The sequence below is a fragment of the Triturus cristatus genome, chromosome 10 (assembly GCF_964204655.1).
Source record: "Triturus cristatus chromosome 10, aTriCri1.1, whole genome shotgun sequence".
In the NCBI taxonomy this organism is placed as follows: domain Eukaryota; kingdom Metazoa; phylum Chordata; class Amphibia; order Caudata; family Salamandridae; genus Triturus; species Triturus cristatus.
The window spans coordinates 983,232,155-983,253,012 of NC_140593.1; the positions used below are offsets into that span (position 1 = coordinate 983,232,155).

General features: G+C 39.9%; 1 protein-coding gene across 8 annotated transcripts in view; it reads right to left on the reverse strand.

The window, feature by feature from the left end:
• The window catches only part of MAP2K3 (mitogen-activated protein kinase kinase 3), a 315,923-nt gene that overhangs the window by 106,058 nt on the left and 189,007 nt on the right, over positions 1–20,858 (reverse strand). For all 8 annotated transcript variants that reach the window (XM_085628897.1, XM_085628895.1, XM_085628901.1 and 5 more), the window contains one exon: positions 16,989–17,037. In XM_085628897.1, coding sequence (XP_085485023.1) covers positions 16,989–17,037 — 49 coding nt within the window. The remainder of the gene's footprint in view (positions 1–16,988; positions 17,038–20,858) is intronic.

Sequence of the window (20,858 nt, forward strand, 5' to 3'; positions counted from 1 at the left end):
GAAAGTACAAAGAGCAAATTTATATTTGAAAAGGAATGATAAATGGTATGAATCAATTTATATAGATGAAGATGAAGAAGATTTAGTAGGAGACACAAACACACCAACTGGGCAAATTGAAAAAGTTGACAAGTCAAAAGAAGAAGAAATTTATGAACATTTCAGCATACATCCTCTTCATTCAAAAGAAGTAATGGCAAACACCATTGATCTGTTTCAAATGAAAAAAGCACAAGGAACTCCCGTGAGTGTATGGGAGGAGAGTTTGGAAGCTCGTTGTTTTCCCCAGCTGTTTCCTACAGGAGAAGGTGGACGATATGATGAACGTCCAGTCCAGATTCCTGCTTCTGAGTATCGGACTACAAGATTATATGCAGAAGATCCCAGATTTCGTCAAAGTATTCCTTATTTGTTCCATCTGTTATTTGAAAGTGACTTGTCTGCACTATCTTATGCAGTAAACCACATTTTAAAAAGTGGAACACATCTACATAATGTGTCTGCTAAGGATTTTATGAACAAAGTGCAGCAGCGAGATGATCATTTGGAATCACAATTGATCAATCTGATGGCTTGTCAGCGTGGGACGAATGAATATTGGTACCAACGCCATGGAGAATTGAAATGTATGTTACGGAATTTAGGAACTCCAACATGGTTCCTAACCCTAAGCTCTGCCGAGTACGCTTGGGATGATTTACTGGATTTTCTACGAGAGGCAAATTCAAACATTAAAAACATCGAATACAAGACAGCAGGAGAATTGTGCTCATTGGATCCAGTTAATGTTTGCAGATATTTCAATCATAGATTTGAGGCTATGATGTCCTTCATCTGCAACAAAAAAAATCCACCACTTGGAGAAGTTGTGGATTTCTTTTGGAGAAAAGAGTACCAAGCAAGAGGTGCTCCTCACATTCATATGCTGTTGTGGATCAAGGATGCTCCAAAATTTGGAACAGATGCTGATGAAGCAGTGTTATCTTTCATTGAAGAATATGCAACATGTGCTATACCTAAAAGCACAGAAGAGAAAAAGTTAAAATAGCAAGTTTTACGTTTCCAAAGTCATCGCTGTGGAAAATACTGTCGACGGAAGTACAAGACCAAAGATAAATTCTACACAAAATGTCGATTTGGATTTCCTAGACCTGTTCTTTCAAAAGGAAGAGTCAACAGTTTTATGTCAGCTGTGCGACATACTATTACAAGAAAATCTCCCAAAAATACGTACAACCTAAGAAGAAAAGAAGAGTCAAAATATATAAAGGACTACAACCCAGTCATTTTATCCATGTGGAATGCTAACATGGATATTCAGTATGTGGCAGACAATTCTATTGCTGTTGCTCGGTATGTCACATCTTACATCACTAAATCTGAGAAAACGGAATTGAAGGAAATGTGGGAAGAGATTTCTCACGAGAAGACTGTCAGTAAGAAGCTGTACAGTTTCAGTTTAAAGATGTTATCGCATTGAGAAATTGGATCCTACGAATGTTCGGATAGATTATCATCTGCAAGTCTATACTCGAAATCAAGAAGAATAATTTGGGTCAGTTTAGGCCTTGCAGGAATGCGAAATCGGGTACTGAAATCTGTTGGAGAAATTGAATATTTGGCCGAGAACGACCCAGAAAGTACAGATATTTTGAAATCAAACATGTTGGACACATATTACCCAAAGAGAAGTCATCATCTTGAGAACATGTGTCTCTATGAAGTGCTGCAGAACTACATTTTTTCACGGAAAGCCACAGAAGACATCAATAATGGAAAATATAAAGTCATTGGTGAGGAAGGATGTTTAGTGAAGCAAACAAAAGGAAGTTTGATTAATCACAGGAAGCTGAGTTGTGACACTACTGACAAAAAGGAACTTTACTACTTGGCACTTATACAGTTGTTTAAACCATGGCGTTCAGAGGACGAACTACTTGGAGAATTTCAAAGCTATGAGGATTCATTTAATGCATGTAAAGATACCATTGAATGCAGCATTTTCAGGAATTATGTCCAAATGTTAAACGAAGAAATTGAACAGGAAGCTACAATTGCAGCTGAAGTAGCTAGAGACAGTTCTCAAGACAGCCAAAGTTCTGGAACGCTCAGTCAAGATCCCCTAGGACAACCAATCGTAGAAAATGAAGCTGCAATAGCCATGACTGAAGTGGAAACGGCTATGAATCAAGCAAAGGAAGATTTAATAGAATTACCAGATTTGGAACAACAACTGAATGAAGAACAACGACAAATTTATGAAGAAGTCAGAAAAAAAATTGATCACGGATTACTACATGAAAATAAAGAGTGCACATGCACAGCATTTGAACCAATTAGGTTGTATGTGAGTGGACAAGCTGGAACTGGGAAAAGTTTCTTAATTAAAGTCATCAGAAGCTACCTACAGCAAAAAACTGATTCAACTTTATCTTGTGTTGTTACTGCTCCAACTGGGTTAGCAGCATATAATATAAAAGGAATTACTCTCCATCGCTTGCTAATGTTACCAGTGGAGCATGAGAACAAAATAGAATATCACAAGCTAACTGGCGAAGCATGTTTCGAAGTTTCAAGAGTGTTGAAGAAGATGCAAGTTCTCATTATTGATGAGGTAAGCATGGTATCAAACTTAATGCTTGCCTTTGTGCATTTAAGAATGCAGCAAATTCTAAAAATAGACTATGACGTGCTATTTGGTGGAAAACATGTTAGTTTTTGGGGATCTACTGCAGCTCACTCCAGTTAAAGGACAACCAGTGTTTAATACTGTGACACATGAGGACACGAAGAAGTCATTAGGAAGCATTGGTAATGCGAATATTTGGTCATTCTTTGAGTACAAAGAACTCACTACCAATATGAGGCAAGCAAATGATGAAGAATATGGAAGTATTCTGAAAGATATCAGAATTGGACTACTCACAGAAGTAGTCAGAAAAGCAATACAGAGTCGGTTGCTACATAATTTATTTCCAAGTGAAGAAATAGTTGCAGAGAAAATATACAAGAACATTGCAGAAAAAAATACTGTAATCTGCTTAATGCCAACACTACGTGAATGCTCGATATTCAATGAGGAACTTTTGAAATTGGAAAAGGAAGAGATTAAGAAAATAGAAGCAGTGGACAAAAACCAACATGAAAGAATTAATATTACATTAACAGGCGAACTGAAAAATAAATTGGATTCTCTAGAGAAGAACATTTCGAAAACAGCTGGATTAGAAAAAAATCTATATCTTTGCATGAACTGTCGAGTATTTCTAAGGAGAAATTTGGATGTTGAAAAAGGTTTAGTGAATGGAGCTATGGGTAAAGTTGTGGGTTTTGTTAACTACCAGAAAAAAGAAGGAATTGAGTTTTTAAAAATAAAATTTGATCAGATTGAAGAGGTAAAAGACATTAGTCGTTGTTCAGTCCGTTTTTTGCTTGTGAAAGACTTGTATGTACGTAGGAAGCAGTTTCCATTTTCTCTAGCATATGCTGTAACTATTCACAGGTGTCAAGGATTAACTGTTGATAGTGCATTTGTAAACATTGGATCTACTGTGTTCAAAGAAGGTATGGCATATGTTGCTTTGTCACGAGTGAAAACATTATCTGGTTTATTCATGATAGACTTTGATGACTCAAAAGTTAGTGCTTTTGCAAATTGTGATAAGGAGTACAATAGATTAAGAAGAACCTATGCTCCTCATTTAGGTCAGTATCCTGTGTTGGAGAAACGTGTTGTTTGTCGGAAAAGGAGATTTGAGAATATCTGTAATGAGGATGTAGAGAAGAGAAAACAAAAAGACAGTGATGTGAATGCAAGCAAAAAGAAAAAGGACAATGTTGAACAGGTTGTTGGTTGCCATTTTGAAAATAGCTCTGGTGTCAACTGCTACGCAAATGTAGTGCTGAATGTTGTATTTTATCTTGAAAGTTTGCAAGAGCAGATAATAGAAAATCATGAAAAAAGATTCTGTTCTGTGCTAAGTCTTCTTTATGAGAAACTGAGTGTTGATAAAGCTATAATAGAAAGTGCGAATGAAATTAGAAATCTATTGATGTTTGTTCAGAACGAACACAGTTTTCTCAAAATGTCCAGCAAGATGCACAGGAATTCTTGATGTACATCCTTTTGGTACTTGAAGATGAAGGGGTAGAAATAGAAAATATGTTTGGTCTCTCCTATAAATGGGAACATAGTTGTGAAAACTGTTTCTACACATGCAGCTCTAATGTTGATTCTGAAAGGTTCATCTATTTAACATTGCCAGAGAGTAAATCAGTGACTTTTAGTAAATTAGTTAAAGATGCCAATCACAACATGGAATGTTCTAAATGTAAATCAGACATGTTTTCAACGTTATTTTTAAAGAAATATGGACAGTATGTAATTTTAATGATGCAACGTTGTACAGATGATGGAACAAAATTGGACACTTTAATAAAGAAATTTACAGGACAGCAATTATCAATTTCTGGCAAAACTTTTGTAACAGTTGCAATAATTTTCCATGATTGGCCTTTTGTAACTTCTGGTCATTACACAGTTTTTCTTAAATGTGAAAAAGGCTGGACACTGTGTAATGATTCTGAATTGGTTTTCAAGCAACGTTTGCCTTTTGATTTGGCAAATTCCTATTTAATTTTTCTGAAACCAAAATTTTAGACAGAAATTGCAACATCTGTAGAAAACATTATTACAATTTAATTGGATTACCATCGGAAATGTCATCAAAAATTATTTAAAAAATTACCATTTGGCCTTACGGAAAGGTAATAATTTGCATTGTGGACTTCTTTGACACAAATTATTTTGGTGATTATGCTTATGCAACAGAATTTTCAGACAATATTTACTGAAATTAGTTATTGTTCTTACGTGAGATTTATATTGCAAATGTTTCATTTCTATTACGGTATGTTTTAGTGAGAAGAGATTCTGGGCTTTTTTTAAACAATCTTTGATTGTTTTTTTTTTTGCCCGCTGTTAAGTGATAAATGCAATTGCTTTTACGATTTACAGTAAAATGCAATATATTCTGAAAACAGCAAAAAAAGGGCAAAAAAATGTTTGTTGAAATATGAAAATATGTGCACTGTATTCTAAAATGTATTGTTAAATATTAATACCTTTTTCTTTTTTTACAGATTGAGAAAGGAAAAATATGAAAAATAAACTTCTTTATAGAAAGTTAAATAAATCACTTATTTTTCTTAAAATTATTTTTGTCAGGTAAGTGTGAAATTTCTGAAATTATCTCACATTTACTTTAATGCTCACTTTTTTTCACTACTCTTCTCTATGCTTTTCTCATTTTTGTAGTAGTCCCTCATGGACCTTGTAGGGTGATTAAAATTTTTTTGGTTTAAAAAAAAAAAAAAATTGCGCGTAAAAAAATAAAAAAGTCATTTAATTTTTTTTTTTTTTTTAAAGTTAAGAGGTAAGGTTGGCTCTTAAAAGAACCGTTGTGTTCATAAAGGGAAAGAGGAAAGAATGAATGGGAATACTAACAAGGACCACAGATGTGCTGGTCTATCCTATTGTTTATGAGGGAAACACTGGTCTCCGCATGAACAATAAGGCCATGACATGTTGTGCACCTCATTGCAACCCTCCCAAAACGAGGGTTTATATCCAGAGGACCAGAAAAGGGTGATGCTCCCACCGCAGAGGAAGGGCTCAGCTGAGCTGCCGAAGATGTACTCGGCTGAGCTTCTGCAGGTGTGCTTGGGTGACTTACTGGAGTTGTTTCTCCAGTATAAGTCCTGGGATGTTTATCCTTAATGTGTCTAACCATAGTGATTTCCAAAGGAATACTTCTTCCTTGGATTCCCTCTAGATAAGACACGCTCACAAAGTGAGCAGGTGACTAAAGGAGCATTTACCTTTTTCTGCCCCTCTGGCTAGGTGAAATATTCCCATACAAAAGAAGTCTTTTGTTTCCTCCTTCTCTCTCTGATGATGCTGCTACCAGGCTCACTCTCAGAAGAGGTCTGCTGTTCTGCCATCGTATCACAAAGACAACTCAGCTCCTTCTCCTAAGGGATCACAAGCAGAAATGAGGGGGTTGGGTGTGGTGTAGGAAGGTTCTAGAACTGAAAGTAGTTTTAACCAATCAAAAGTGTTGTTTCTTGATCACATGACCAACCGTGCGCGTACGTTACGCTTACGGAGCGCTTACGGTAAAAGTACGCATGCGCGTATAAAAGACGCGTGCATGCGCATAACAGGCACGCTGCAACACTTCCGCGTAACGTGCGCGCGCGCGTACGCGTGTAACGTATGCGCTTACGCGTCGCGTACGCAGTACGGACGTCTACGCAAATTGCGTAACCATACGCAAACAGAGTAGAAATATTATGTACATAAAGCAAAACGTGCGCTTACGGTAAGCTTACCGTACGCGCACGGAAAAAAAAAAAAATAGTGAAAAAGATTCACTATGTTATACTACTATATCTTACCTGTTGGGTTAAAAAAAGGTGAAAAATTAAATATTGCAGAATTTATTAAATTTTACCATAGTGTTTAAAGGGAATATAAAGTAAAAAAAAAAATAAAAAAAAAAAAAAAAAAGTAAAAAAACCTTGCAAAGAAAAAAATAAAAATGTTTCACACACGTTAAATATAAGAATTAGCATTTAAAAAACCATACAAATTCACTGAAAAAAACATGGGTTTCACACACGTTATAGTTAGGAATTAGCATTTAAAAAACCTTGCAAATTCAGTGAAAAAACCATAGGTTTCACAGACGTTATAGTTAGCTGGACATTTCACTCGTAAAAAACCAATGAAATTCCCCCGTTATAGTTAGTTAAGCTAACTATAACTCGCGCACCCGCAATCCACTGCTGATGACGTCGCATATAATAACACTCATGACATGGTCACTGACATCACTCATGACATCACTGATGACATCTCAAATGACATCTCAAATGACATCACTGATGACATCACTGATGACATCATCCTTGTGATAGAGTGGCAGACCTCCTCTCACCCTAATATAACCTTTGATACACACATTCAAAAATAGAGAATAAAAAAAAAAAATATTGGAAATTCCAATACCAGTTTCAACAATCTCTTCTGTAATTCTAAGATCCACATACACATCTACTCATTCACCAACAATCCTATACAGTCACTCATACATGTACTCACTCATATGTACTCATACACCTGTACATCCTGTTACACAACGCCACTCATCCATAGAGTTACTCACACACATAGTCACTCATGCTAATAAAGAATCAAACATCCATTTACCTGCATATACAGGTATACACACACACACCACCACACTTACTTCTACGGAAACTTACACATACTTAGTCTTTTAAACAATCACTTATAGAAACACATACTTATTCATACAAGAACTCTTCCAATCTCTCACTCATACTCACTTATATACAACAATATTCACATATACTAGTTTAAAACATAAGTAATTACTCATGGAGACACTATTGAGACAGTCATTCACTCACTAACACACCCATACACACACTCATCCACCCATACAGTCCTGCACACATGCTGTCTTCAACACATACAGTGAGTCAATCATTCATGCACCTATGCACTACGTAATACCGCCCACCAAACCATGCAGACACTCAGACACTCATACTGATACTCAAAAACCAACTAATAACCTATATAGACACCCATGTAGCTACTCACCAACCCATGCAGCCACTTATACACAAAGTGAGAGACTGATACAGATATTTACATATTTAAACATTACTCACTAAGCCATGTATTCAGTAAGATACACTTAATCAGTCAGTTACAAAATAAATTTTTCAAAAACAAAAATCATCCATTTAGACACTTATATACCCATTTATTCTTCCATCGACCTTCAGATATACATATTTAAAACGTATGTAATTTTCAGAAAAACACACATTCACTGGATGATGTCATCAGTGATGTCATTTGAGATGTCATCAGTGATGTCATGAGTGATGTCAGTGACCATGTCATGAGTGATGTAATATGTGACGTCATCAGCAGTGGATTGCGGGTGCGCGAGTTATAGTTAGCTGAACTAACTATAACGGGGGAATTTCATTGGTTTTTTCCGAGTGAAATGTCCAGCTAACTATAACGTCTGTGAAACCTATGGTTTTTTTCACTGAATTTGCAAGGTTTTTTAAATGCTAATTCCTAACTATAACGTGTGTGAAACCCATGGTTTTTTCAGTGAATATATATATATATACACACACACACACACACACACACACACACATATATATATATATATATATTTTATCTACTGGCGGTCGCCAGTAGATATAGTTAGGACCACGTTTCCATAGGAAATCCGCAACATTCTATTTGGAATAACTTTGGCGCCGGTCGACGAATCCTCGCAAAATTGTCAAAATAGGTGGGGCGCTATGCTCCGCTCCTACCCTGAAAGTCTCGGGGGGATTCGTCAAGCGGGGGCTGAGAAAAAAGGGGGGTCCCAAAACGCGTTTTTCCCATGCATTTTTCCATAGGACCTTTAGACACAGCTACAGATCGAACGGCTGAACAGAGTTACTTGAAATTTGGCAGAGAGGTAGTCTACAGGTCAAGGAAGTGCCTTTTGTAGGTTTGGTGTAAATCTGTTGACTAGATCCTGAGAAAATAGCCTTTAAATCAATATATATATATATATCTGAGCCAGCTTACGGTGCGCTTACCGTGCGCTTACGGTAAGCTTACCGTACGCGTACGGTGACGTGCGCGAGCGCGATTCTGATTGGCTGTTACATCTTAGTAAACATTCGAATCGGTCGAAACCAGGAAGCGATGTCCGCCATTTTCTATCTCGCACTCTGAGGGGGAACATCAAAAACAAAGGCAAAAAACATGTAAAGGGGCTGTTTAGACTGTTCCCAACCACCTACCCATGATGAAGGTGTCCCCTAAGAACCCCCAAGGCAAAAAATTTAAATTTAATTTTTTATGAAAAATCGCCGATTACGCTTACCGTACGGTAAAAAAAATAAAAAATATCCACACTCTCCAAAGGGCACCATTTGTGCATTGCATGTTTTTTCAAATCAAAGATTACCTTTCACAACGGAGCGCATAATATGTCCTCCATGTGCGCACGGTGCGCGAAGCGCATCGTGCGTACATGGCCCATCCAGAGTAACGTGGGCACGCGGTGCGCACCGCGTGCCCACCGTGCGTGCACGGCACTAACTGCGTAAAGCGAAGCGCACCGCGTGCTCACTGTGCACGCACGGTGCGCGAAGCGCACCGTGCACGGAACGAACTGCGTTAAGTGGGCGCGCACGCCACGAATGGCGTAAAGTAACTTAGCATTTAAAAAACCGTACAAATTCACTGAAAAAACCATAGGTTTCACACACGTTATAGTTAGGAATTCGCATTTAAAAAACTTTGCAAATTCACTGAAAAAACCATAGGTTTCACACATGTTATAGTTAGCTGGACATTTTACTGATTAAAAACCAATGAAATTCCCCCGTTATAGTTAGTGCAGGCAACTATAACTCACGCGACCGCAATCCTCTGCTGATGCGAATACTGTATTTAGACACTTATTTGCCCATGTCTTCTTCCATTAAATTTTAGCTATACATATATTACAAATATTTTTTTTTCATAAAGACACATATGTCATCAGCAGAGGATTGCGGTCGCGTGAGTTATAGTTGCCTGCACTAACTATAACGGGGGAATTTCATTGGTTTTTTATCAGTAAAATGTCCAGCTAACTATAACATGTGTGAAACCTATGGTTTTTTCAGTGAATATATATATATATATATACACACACTTCAAGTAATGCATTATTCTACTGCGCTGTGCTGGGCTAATGGGACTGGAAATTGCAACACACAGAGTTCAGACAGATTCCTGCAGAATATGCAATCTCCCACTGAGTTGAGCTTCTGGGACTAGGAACGTGCATCTGCTGGTAACAGTTGTACATATAACCCAATGGTTTAGCGCAGATTTCAACAGTAGGTGCATTATCCTGCCGAGCTTTCACCCACGAGTGGCAAGAACCACGGATTCAAGGAGTGGAGGGCTATTTGAGTTTTGTACTGTACATACCCACTCGGGAGACAATGTATGCTTCAACAGAGACAGAAACAACAACTGGTGGGAGGGGGCGGGTAGGACAAGCCAAGGTAAAATGGGAGGGGTGGGCTGATTGGCATGGGGCAAGCAACACATGGTGGGGGTGGAGGGAGATGGGAAGCAGAAAACAGCCAAGCAATGACGGGAAAATGAACAGGGAAGTGGAGCAGCAAAACAATGGATCGCAGGAAGGTTCAGAGCAAACCATGACAGTGCAGGTCCCCGCAGTGCGGGCCGGAGCTGCAGGGGGCCGCCTCAGCACAGTCTTAGGCCTGAGCACTCTGTATTAAATCTGGAGCTGGGGCCCCACCATGTACATAGCAGGGGGGGGGGGGGGGGGCTTAAACTATTGTTACACCACTGCGACAATGAGAGGGGAAAACAACGGGTGGGAGGGGGCAGGTGGTCCGAACCAAGCAAGAACGAGAGGGGGTGGGCTGGTTGGTATGGGGAAAGCTACAAAAGTTGGTGGTGGGAACAAACAACATGCAATCAAGGACAGGACAGGACAACAGAAAACGGGGGCAGCAAAACAATGGAGGGTGAGAAGGGGGCGGGCTAAACAACAATGAGGATAGGGAAGACCGACTGCAAACATATGCACTCGTATGGGGTTCTACAAAGAACGTAAAACAAGCATTTGCAATGCAATAGGTCTCGCATTTGCAAGAGTTAGAGCTCTTGGCATTGAAAATGACAATGTTTTTTACCTTTGGTTTTTTTGTATGCAATGGAGTGATGTTTGCATAGCGCTATTGCCATTCGTATGACCTTTCGGCGCCGGAGAACCAGAAAGTGGGAAATAGGTTATGAGGGGGGGATGACCAGAGTAATATGCAGGCTGGTAAAAAAAATACCATCATCCAGGAAATAGCAAACACTCATAGGGAATGCAAGATTAAGTAAAGGTTGTGAAATGTAAGCAAGAACAACATAGTTAAAAAGGTCCCCACCACCTTTTACGGCTCCTTTTTAAATTAAAATGGGCAAGTATGTCATGCACTGAGAAGACCTAAAAGGTTGAAAATGAACATTAGTAAAAGGTGTTTAGTACAAGGCTGTAAAGGTACTTAGGTCAATAAAAAGAACCCCTTTGGGTCATTCCACATTTACCACATCACACTTGCACACGGAACCTCAAATCACCAATGTGAGAACAGCGGACGGAGATACAATGTAATCACAAAATAACTCTAGTGTAAAAGATACAAAATAATCAATAATAAAAATACAAGTATCTAAATATCGGTGTACATCACACAACATACATTTAATATTTAAAAAGATAGTTTCCTATCTAAGCTACATATAGCAATAAAATCACACAAAATTTTAGAAAATAATATTGGCCTAATACACAATTAAAAATCAAATGCTGCTGAAAAGAATTGGGAAACCAGGTAGGAAGAATACTTCCAAATCACAGAAAAGCACTACTTGATTAGAAATAAATCAATTGTAATCATCTCAAACATTATTCCATAGATCATATGTAATACAATTGTTCATAAAGATTTGGAGTAGACTTTTCTTCTCATTGCATCTCGACGCGTTTCGGTGGGCACTAGTATATGGGCATCACCTTCTTCAGGAAAAACATATATAGTTCCCAATACCAATTTAAAAAATTCTAACAGATGTCTAGTTTATATGAATGCGGGCATAAATCGTCTCCAAGAGCAACCTATCCCGATATGAAGGTGCCAATAATTTCAATATCTCAAGTAAGTATCAAACTAAACTGGCTATTATTGCGATATCTATCAGTTAAGTAAGGTACGTAGACAGCAGGTCGAAAGAATCACACGGGTCTCTCACCACATATTGAGGGGTGTCGTTATTTATGATATCACCAAAGCTTCTAGAGTCCGGTGTTAACATTGCGAAAGTAAAACAGACCATGCAGATGTTTGACATTGAGCTATATATGTGTAAACAATAAAACGATCCTTGAGATGTCAGCACCTAAGAAATCACCTGAAAGCACTTAAATCATTTTGTAGGGTTAACTTTGTATCCCTAACTTAAAAGAAGCTTGAATTCTATTTGGCTGAACACCAATCAACACGCGATTTGCTAGTGTCATTAATTGGCATGCTGTAGGGGTAAATGCTGCACAGACTAAATAGAAAGGAAGATATAGAGAGGTAGTTTGCGCACATAGAGGTGAACAAACTCCTTATAGAGGAGCAGAGAGTGTGAGAGAAAAAGAGAAAGAAGGGGAGAGCAGGCAACAGATGGGAGGGAGCGCCTGGGTACGCAGAAAACACCCCATCAAGAGGAGGAGAGTGTGGGTTTGAGGGACAAACATTGAAAAGGCATGTAAAAATGGGGCTGGAAAACCTGAAATCAACCATATGAGAGAGACGGGAACAGTGTGTGAGAGAGCGAAAGAGAGGGGTGAGAGAGAGGGACGAGTGAGGTAGGCAAAAGGTGGGGGAGGCGAGAGGTGGACCAGTGCACAGCATGAGGAGGCACAGGAAGGTAGCATGTGTGAGCAGGCAGTATAGAGAAGAGAGAAGGAGGGATGAGAGGGGGCAGTGAGATTGCGAGATGAGAGGGGGTAGTGGCATTGTGAGGGGGAGATTAGAGGGGCAGTGGTGTGGGGGAGAGATGACCTGACCTGATTGGTGGAAGTGCGAGGGAAAGATGGGTTGTATTGGAATTGGTTATTGTGGAACTGTGTGGCATAGGCTTGTATGGTGTGATGTGGAGTTGTGTAGTGGAAATATGTGGCACGGTGTGCTGGGAAATTATGTGGATAGTAACGAAATGGGATTACATGTACTGGAATTATGTAGAGTGAGATTATGTGTTATGGAGTTTAATATGTGGAATGGTATTGGTGTTACGGAGTGGCATGTTGTGGAGTTGAATTATGTGGTGTGCTGTTACATTTTGTGGCATGATGTGGAAATCTGTGGTGTGAATGGGAGGCATATGGTGTGTTGTGGAATTGTGTTTGTATTTGATATGTTGTTTGGTGTGGAATTGTGTGGTGTGTTTTGGAAATGTGTGGAGTTGAATTGTGTGACCTGGAACTGTGTGGCTTTGAGTGAAATTATGCTTATTGGAATGAAGTGTCAAAGTGTGGAGTGCATTTATGTGAACTGTTGGTATGTGGCATAGAGTGCATTTATGTGGGATGCATTTATGTTGTGTTGAGTATAGTGTAATTATGTGGAGTGTAAATATGGAGCACTAAGTGGTATTATGTAGAATATAATTGTGTTGCATTATCTAGATCTGTGTGGCATTGAATTGTGTGGTGTTGTGTGGAATAAAGTGGGTAGATTGGAGTGGAATTATGAGGCATGTTGTGAAGTTGAATTCATTTTGTGCAATGCCTATAGGTCTCACATTTGCAAGAAGAGCTATTGGTGTTGTTCATGACAATGTATTTTACTGGTGTGTTATTGAGTGGAGTGGAAATATGTGGTGTGAAGTGGAATTTTGTGGATTGGATTAGAATTGTCAGTTGTGGAATTGTGTGGTTTGTAAATGTTTGGTGTGGAGCGAATGTGTGTAGTGGAATTATGTGGCATGATTGTGCAGTGGAATTATGTGGATAGTGATTATATGCATTGAGTGTACTGGAATTATGTAGAGTGTAACTGTGTGTCATGGAGTTAATTATGTAGAATGATATTGTGTGTTGTGGAGTCGTATGTAGTGGAGTTTAATAAGGTGGTGTGCTGTTAGCTTTTGCGACATGATGTGGAATTCTGTGGTGTGGATTGGGTATGTGGTGTGGATTGATTATGTAGTGTGTTGTGGAATTGTGTTGAGGAGTTGAATGATGTGGTTTGGTCTGGAATTATGTGGTGTGGAATGGAAATGTGTGGAGTTGAATTATATGGCATGGAACTGTGTGGCGTTGAGTGCAATTATTCTGATTTGAATTATGCCACATGGTGCGCTACATCAGTCTGTCATTTTGTAGACTGTCAAATGCATTTGTTCACTGCTATGCAGTAATCCGAGAAATACACAACTTAATTAAGAAAGAACACATCACTTTACAAGTATCTAAATCTGATGAATTCATTGCAAACATCTGCTAAAAGCAGAATACGCCACTATAGGGTTAAAAGCCAAAAGACTGCACACACAGCAATATCACTGAAAAGTATGCCATGTTTAAGTATTTGGCAATATTAAAGAAACATTATGCATCATTGGAAACATGGAAAAGCCCCATAACAGTTCACATGAAACACGTTTTGACTGCTGCTGGACCAGTGCCTCATAATAGCATGCAAAACATGTACGTAAGTAATTTACTTTATGGACTCAATGAGCTTGTTATCAAATGCAGGCGAAGGTTACCATTTTTAACAAAAAATGTACTGAACGCATTTCCGATGGGGATATTATTATACCTAATAAACATGTACCTGCAAGCTGCTGTCTGCCCTCATCACTTCAAGCACTAAAATGGATCTGTAGATAGGGAGGTTTTCTAAATTGATCAGCTGAGAACCAAGGAGCCCGATTGTTAAGGCTGCAAGGTAGCTGAACAGTGTAAACCGGAAGTGATGACATATTGGTGAACTGTAAACACTTGACCTTGGGAGTGGACAGGACAGTTCATCGGAAATATAATTAGAAGAATTTGGAAGCACATTGGAAACCCGTAAAAGCAGAGCCTGAAAGACCTGGAGAGCTGCAAATCATCCGAGAGTGCTTCGGGGAGATAGAAACGTGAATTGGGAGCGCTTGCTCAAGCAGTGTGGAGCTTAGAGTCATTCCTACGAACTTGCTGCACCCCAAAGAACGTAGATGTGGGAGAATGCGAGCTTTGGAAAGGAGATACAATAGTCTTGTCTTTGGACAGACATTGTTGACCGGATCGTTTGCTGTGAAACAAACAAAAAACATAACGTAAAGACTGCCACTCCCACCCAAACACACCGATCTATGCCCAGGAATATTCAGAGTAAGGTTGTGGCGTACATATTAAAGCTGCTGACTGTAGGAACAGGGGAACAGTGTTCGAGTCTTGCTTGCGTACGTACATTCCTAATAAAAAATAAACACAGTCACGTAATTACGAGTTAAGAAAAAGGCAAATCGAAAAGCAACTGCAGTCAGACGCTGCGCGTGAATTAGCAGTAGGAATGTGTAAACGCTTAGAGGAAAAACAGCTGACATTTAGAACAAGGGGCCGTGCTGCCGCGAAAGTGATCGCGATCAAACATCAAAGCGGCCGCGCGGCCGCGAAAGTGAAAGTAATTGCGGAAAAGCGCGACGCGCGCTCCCGCGCACATGCACTGTGGCTCTAGGCTGGCCTGGTAGCACTTTTTGGAGCCCTAACAAAATGTCTCGCCAGACCAGCGCATGCGCTGGGTCAGGCGAGACCTAAAAAGTGGCTTGGTTTTGACAAAAGAGAGGCAAGGAAATGAGACGGATGCTGCAGGCAACAAATGGTAAGTAATGGGCCTCTTAAGATTATTATTATTATTTTTTTAACACAAGAGATTACAGGCAAAACCTAAAAAAGGTAACTACTTTTAATACAGAGGATAAAGAAAAACACTACATTAAAGAAAAAAGTACAAAATCCAAACAAAGCCACACCAGCCAACACATGCTTGACCAAAATGGCTTCACTGCCGCTGTGACACAATCAGCTGTTGTAATTTAGGACACAATTTCAGAACATCCAGAATCACAAATTTCAAGATTGTGAATTTACATGTTTAGATTAGGGTTTTAGTTAACAAAGGCCAACTTGGTTCCCCCCGGTCCTAGTAGAAGGGGTATCACTTCTAATTAACCCTCTCTACTTTGCCCAACTTCATCCCAGTCGAAATCAACCCTGTCACAAGCAATAGGTAAAGCCACAGGAGCGCCACTACATCCGTAGGTGTAGGGCTTTTCAACCTATCCCCTTTCCCTATTCAAGGCACCACCCACTTTGCCGATTACCCAACCTGCTCTGCAGTGAGCGTGTCGAATTCCCGTCTGGGCAGACACAGGAAGACCACTTCTATATGCACAAGCTATATTAGACTATATTAATATATTACACGATATATCACCTTCTCCAGTGACAGAACGTTTCCCTTCAGCCTGGTAACAATTCAACAGCAAGTATAACTGCATCCAATGTGCAGGGAAAGTCTCCTATTGCACTGCGTTTATTAGGCCGGTTGGGATTCATACACAGTTTGTAGTTTCGTTTACTCAATGCAGTAATTCTTCTTCACACTTTTAAAACATAAAAAAATCCTTTAATTTTGGAACGAAGCTGTCACTTTAGAGTTTCATTAAAACAATCATAACCAATCATGACAGAGCCTTCATCAGGGGCTAATGGTGGGCAACTATGAGAGCACATCCCTAAAACAAGCATTCATAATCAAAGTCCGAATATGCATTTTGCGGAATGTCCTTCACCGGGGGCCAATGGTGGGCAAACATGAAAGCGTATCCCTGAAAAAATAATGCTCTATCACAGAAAATAACCCAAAGAAGCATTTATTCAAAGTTAAGACCCGTTAAGTGGAAAAAAGAGAAATATATGCCATTGTAGAGTATCCGAGTGACAAAGAGTGCTAAAAGCGTGAACAGGTTGAAGGTGTAAGAACGAATGGCAAAGAAGCTGTGAAGGTCCAGTGAAGAGTCCATGGTTACATCTTGACCGCAATTAGATACAATTAAATGCTTCAATAGGTTATTTTCTGCAGCTGTAAATGTGTTCTTAGAATGAGGTCCTTCAAGCATGTATCGATGTACGTTAAAAAAAACACAAAAACAACAACAGGTCACCCATATAAAGTGCACAACTAAATGTGGCACAGCAGACAACTTTAGTAGCGCTGCAAGCAATGTGTAATAAAAGGGTTGAAGTACTTACCTTCTCACCAATTGTGATAAAAGTTCTCGAGTCAAGGTTCCTAGGAGGTCTACACAAAAAAAAAAAAAACAATGTCAAGTGAAATGATCAGAGAAAGAGTGTAACGTAAGCTTGTGAATAACACAATTTTGGGAGCCAAAATCCACATCTGTAGATCTTCTCAGAAAGGCAACAACAGAATACATGAACAAGACTTAGTAATACAGAATATTCTGAGTTGAAAGACCTCTCCATTCATAAATCAGGGAAACATTACCATTTCATCCACATTATCTGGCCCAGTGCCAATACTACAATGCAGCAAGACCAATCAATGGCATATGTTCAGTTCTCCTCGGCGTTCCAAACGCAGGCAAGTCTACTGTGCGTCACCCCCCCAATTCCCTTAACAAACCAGTGAGCATGGCATTTCCACTGGCTCTGCCCTGCATGGATGTTGCTTTGTAAATGGAGGAAATTTATGGCTAGAAGTACTGAAAAAAATAAATACAAATAAGAAAATCACTAGTAGGGTTGAGTAAGTGGTTTCCAGACACACGCTATTCCCAAAGTGTGTGAATATTGCAGCAGCAAAAGTATTTTAGGGATCACCCAACTTAGAAGGCCCATAAGATACCCCAGGTGGCTGCACAGCAGATTACATCTGAAGGCACATTTTTTCAATCTTACAGAGCAGATGTGTGTTCGCACCAGGAGAGAAGCTCTGGGACAGAGTAGAATTTAGAGGTGTAAAAGATTAACAAATGGGGTGGGTCATGGATCATTGTGTCTACTTTCCAGAGATATCCTCACCAAAGGTGATGCACAGCCTGTGGTATTTCTAGGTACTTTTTCTTCTGCTGAAAAATACCTTGAAGGTCCTCATCTGGCAGAGTAAAGTTTCTTTAGCCTCTTGTTTGATATGGAAGATGAATTATCAGGCATAAACTGTGCCTTCCTGCCTCTGTACTATCCCTACCACATGCTACATCTTGTCCATTTGTCATGGCATCACCAATCTGCTGTTTATGCTCTTATGTTACTGCCCTGTCAATCGACCTTTGTTGCCTTCATGTGTGGCAAGGGAGAGGCAATCAGTAGCATACATTGATAGTTAAACCTCACTTACTCGGAGCCACAGTGATGGCTACTAAAAGTCATTTTTCCTGGTCACTAGTTCACTGAATAAGTCCCTATTGGTTCAAACGAGTTCCGCTAGTGAGTCTAGAAAAAAAGTTAAACTCACACTGCGCAAGCATGGAGGACAACAGATTGGGGGTGGCCGAGTTGTGTGGAAAATCCCTTAATGAATGGGAGGCTTTGAAGGGAAAAAAGGTTTGGGGGATTGTTTTGGAAGGTGTTCCATCTTTCAAATGACTCAGGAGGTGAATTCAACAGGTGGGCTCCAACAAAGAAGATGTTACAGAAGGCTATGCTGCTCAATGTTTAGTAAGAAAGTGGGTCAAGGTGGACGCAAGGGTATTGACTGCTGCTCATTTGTCGATTTTTTTCTTGAACGTATGTGGAGCAGGTCTTGTACAAGTCTTTGGGCACCACAACGCCTTTCAAGGATATTCTTTGCTTGTCCGAGTCAATGGGTATCGGAGTATCTTCTAGACTGACTGACATGTTTGCTTTCCTGAACCATCTTGATGTGTTGTATTGATTTTACTGGCACTTTAGAAGTATTTTATGAAAGGGTGGACTCCAGTTCGTACACAAGCTCAGCCCTGATGACAAACGATATTCTGGTTGCTTTGTTTTACATCGACGGAAGGTATTTTTTTTTTAACCATTTTAGTTGTACACAGGCAATGCTAGTGATGTGGATATTTAAAAAATCATGCATGGGTTGGGAGATCCTGGACAAAAGCTGAACACCACTAATGTAGTTCACTCCCGGTTTTCTCTGCGGACTTGCCCAGTTAGTGTCAATAATTGGTTTTAGTGTGGTCATACCAGGTTAGATAGACCACATGGTCTACCGTGGAGCTCTCATGTCATCCAAAAAGGAGTGAAAATGAGAAATGTTTGAGAGATTGTTGCGGAAATTCTCTGAAAGTTTGTAACGTTTTACAGTAGGGGCTTTGTGGTGAGGGGAAGTGCAAACCGCAATTTCTGTTTAGGAGCAGGCTAATCAATATAGGTTCTATATCTGAAAATACCCAAAATACAAAATGTGAAACCACAAAAATCAAAACTTTGCAAATGTAATGGGTTTATGGCTAGGTTAAGGTGAGGCGTTGGGGGTATCAGTGATAATGAACAGAGGAGCACTAAATGCTAGAAGCTGGTGGGGGTGTGGAGGGGGATGCAAAAGAAGAGCTAAAGAGATTTAATTATGTGTTAGATAAGAGCCATTTGCTTTGCCAATGTATTTAAACCATGCTGTACACCAGAGTGGCTGCTGTTCAGCATGGCTATACATCAGTGGCGCAGAGGAGAGTCACATGAAGAGTCGAGTGAAATAGCGAAGAGTTGAGTAGAGTAGGGTGTTGTAGAGTTGAGTGGCAGAGTGTGTCGTGTACTGGAGTGGCATAGCATAGCAGGAGTCGTGTAGAATGGCATACTCTGGAGTGGCGTAGAGTGCATTGGCATAGAGTGTTGCAGAGTGCAGTGGGGTAGAGTGCAGCGGGGTAGAGTGCAGCGGGGTAGAGTGGCAAAGAAAAGTAAATAAGCGCCCTCGGAAGACAGCGCCTGACATTTGAATACAGTAAACATGGTTTAGGCAATGGGAGGGATGAATTACTGCGCCTAAAGCAAATAAAAAGCCAGCAAATAGAAAGCCAGAAAACGTGAGTTACAAACCACAAAGCCAATGGTAATCGATCAACTTTCTGAAAGTCCCCAAGATGTTTTTAGCAAACCAGACAGCTGCGCTGGTATGCGGAGACCAAAAAAGAGGTGACAGCCAAAGGAAAGCAGGTACATGTGAGCTGTGCTGTAGAACACGAGAGGTGGGGTAAGCATAGTTGGCGTCCCACCCATTTGTATGCAGTGCATAGACTGTGGGATGTTCCAAAGGTTTAGCAGCAGTCAGATCGGCGTTTTCAATTTTCCCAGTCCCCTTGTACTGCTTACCTCTCTACCCCCCTCGAAAACCATTGTAAAGCTAAGTGTCGATTTCTAGTTTTAAATGAAAAACTTGACTGAAGCAGAAAGGGTCCTTTGTGTTCACATTCCCTTATCCACTTTAGTTCCTGTAGGTCAGTCTGTGATCTGAGAGAAGTAAAACCTGATCATAAGGATGTGACCAAGGGCAAAGCTACACAACTACACAAAAGAAGGGACTGAACGTCAACCCCCTACATCGATGGCCTGCTTCGCCCAATTACCCAAGACCAAACCACAGTCCCTGGGTTTATAGAGTTCATCTAATTCCAATCTACAAAATCAGATTGACAGTTCACTGTGGTAGCCATGAGGCTGCACCATACGTGAACAAAATGCACTTTTAAATTGACTGAGGTTTGCGGCCTACTTTGAATCAGATTGGTTGATTAACTGCAGCCCATCTTCCACTGTTTCCAGATGTAAACTAGCACCCTTTGAATTATAATAGGTGACCTTAACTTTGAAAAGTTTGGTACATCCATGTAGGGAAAGACTGATAACACAGGAATGATCAGGGATGTGGAATTCCTATAGCCCGACGCCCAGGACATATTGTTTGGGGTCAAGGGCAACAAGTTTTAATGTGCATTTTGTCCTTGGGACAAGCAGGCCCAACCCCCTACAGCACAAACCCTTTGGCTGCCAGTTTGCAGTACCCCATTAAGGATCAGGGAAGGGCACTGCCTGCAGTTAAGTTAATATTTGTGTGCATATGTTAATGCTGTTCAAACTTGCATTTATGGTTCATTAATTGAAAGCCTTTATTATTAGAATGAG